The sequence below is a fragment of the Dichomitus squalens genome (genome assembly GCF_000275845.1).
Source record: "Dichomitus squalens LYAD-421 SS1 unplaced genomic scaffold DICSQscaffold_8, whole genome shotgun sequence".
Lineage (NCBI taxonomy): Eukaryota > Fungi > Basidiomycota > Agaricomycetes > Polyporales > Polyporaceae > Dichomitus > Dichomitus squalens.
Genome location: NW_006766890.1, coordinates 844,449 through 846,055, shown reverse-complemented (window position 1 = coordinate 846,055; position 1,607 = coordinate 844,449). Strand labels below are relative to the sequence as shown.

Below are 1,607 nucleotides of genomic sequence, written 5' to 3'. Positions count from 1 at the left end.
CATGGTCGACTTCATAGATTAACGATGATCCCAGTACAGCATAGCGACTATTGGTACACGAGCCCGCACGCGCAGCGTCTAGTGTGGCTCGGATCAAAAACCCTCCTTCTCCTTGGCAAGACTGACGGCGGCAATGCGATCGCTTAGCTCCTTGAGCTGCGAACGGAGAGCGACCAGCTCGTCCGAGGTCGAGGGGTTCGAGGATGGGGTGGGGTTGGGTGGAGTGGCAGTGGACGCGGCTGCTTGCTGTCCTCGCGGGGGCTTCTTGCAGTTCCGCTGGATGTGGCCCTTCTCGCCACAGTTAAAGCAGGACCGTTCCTCAGGTCCACGTCGGTCCGCTGCCACTCGTTCACCACGGCGGCCCCAGCCCTTGTTCTTGGGCATCGCCTCGGCGCGTTCGGCCAGTTGCTGGTCCATGCGCAGGGCGACCTTCTGCGCCTTCTCCAGTGTGTCGACCTCATGCGCCGTGACCGCAAACTCGTTCTGGATCTTGTATGGCAAACCGTCTACATAGCGCGCCCGCTTGTCCTCGTCGGAGAGCGGAGTGCGTGCCGCGATAGCGTTGAAGTTCGCTGTGTAGTCCTTGGCTGTGCCGAGCTTGTGCGATGCCTTGCACAGCTTGACGAGTTCGGAGAGTGCGGCCTTCTTGTCATCGACCGCGCAGAAGTGGACCTTGAAGGCCGTCTCGAAGGCATCCACGTTCGACCAAACGACCTTGCCGTCAGCGAGATCGATGATGTGGGGCCCAGCCCATCGAGCGGCGTCGTCTGTCAGCTTGTTCAACACCATGATCCATGCGAGGTTGGCCGCGATCGACGAAGCTACCAGCTGCGTATGGTAAAGCTTGGCCATGGCGGCGAAGCGGAGTCCGGCCTGAGCCTCCTTGCCATCGTAGTCTCGGGGTGCGAGTTGGCTGAGAAGCTTGGAGTCGATGGCTGACATGGTGGGAGATGGACTGCGAGGGGATTGCATGCTTGATTCGGAGCGTGATGGGTTTCGTGGGGGTCTCGGGGGTGGTTCGGTGGTTTCCGGAGGTTCAAACGCACCTGAAGCTCGTCGTTCTAGACGATTGGTGACGAGCAAGATGGTGGTATCAAGCGGGATACGAGATCCTCCGGCAGGAGATTCGGTTCGGGGGGAGCCACCTGGGCTAGGGATACGGCTTGGGGCGCAGGTTGCTGAGCGACTGGGCTGTCTAGTCCCTGGTAGGCTGATGGACGCGAGTACAGCTGCTCGTAGCGGCCGTCCTGACTCAGTTGTCGTTGGGAGGGGAGTCGCTAAGCGAACCTGGATGAGCGCGCCTTGTTCCGCCTCAGGTCGTATGTGGTGTGGGAACTGGGACCAGTCGGTGTCGCTGTCGTCCCCGTTGTCCAACCGGTGAGGGCAGGGTTGGCTCGGGCAGATGTGCCACCGCTGATAGTTGATGTTGAACAGGCGCTGGTTTACACAGCTTGCCTAATACAGCCGTCACAAGATATGGAACGGCACAGCCGGTTACTGCAATAACCGAGGCTGTACTACTCATGTGGTACACACACAGCTTCGCTGTGTACGCACTGCTTCTCTGTGCGACTGTGCATCCTGGGAATGTACTGTATAGTACCTAC

The 1,607-nt window shown here is 59.7% G+C and overlaps 1 protein-coding gene across 1 annotated transcript; it reads right to left on the bottom strand.

Moving 5' to 3' along the window:
* Positions 1–93: 93 nt before the first annotated feature.
* On the bottom strand, positions 94–942 carry DICSQDRAFT_168727 (uncharacterized protein; the record flags this gene model as incomplete). The annotated part of the gene is made up of 1 exon (XM_007364346.1): positions 94–942. The coding sequence occupies one exon, from the start codon at positions 940–942 to the stop codon at positions 94–96; it is 849 nt and encodes a 282-aa protein (XP_007364408.1).
* Positions 943–1,607: the final 665 nt, after the last annotated feature.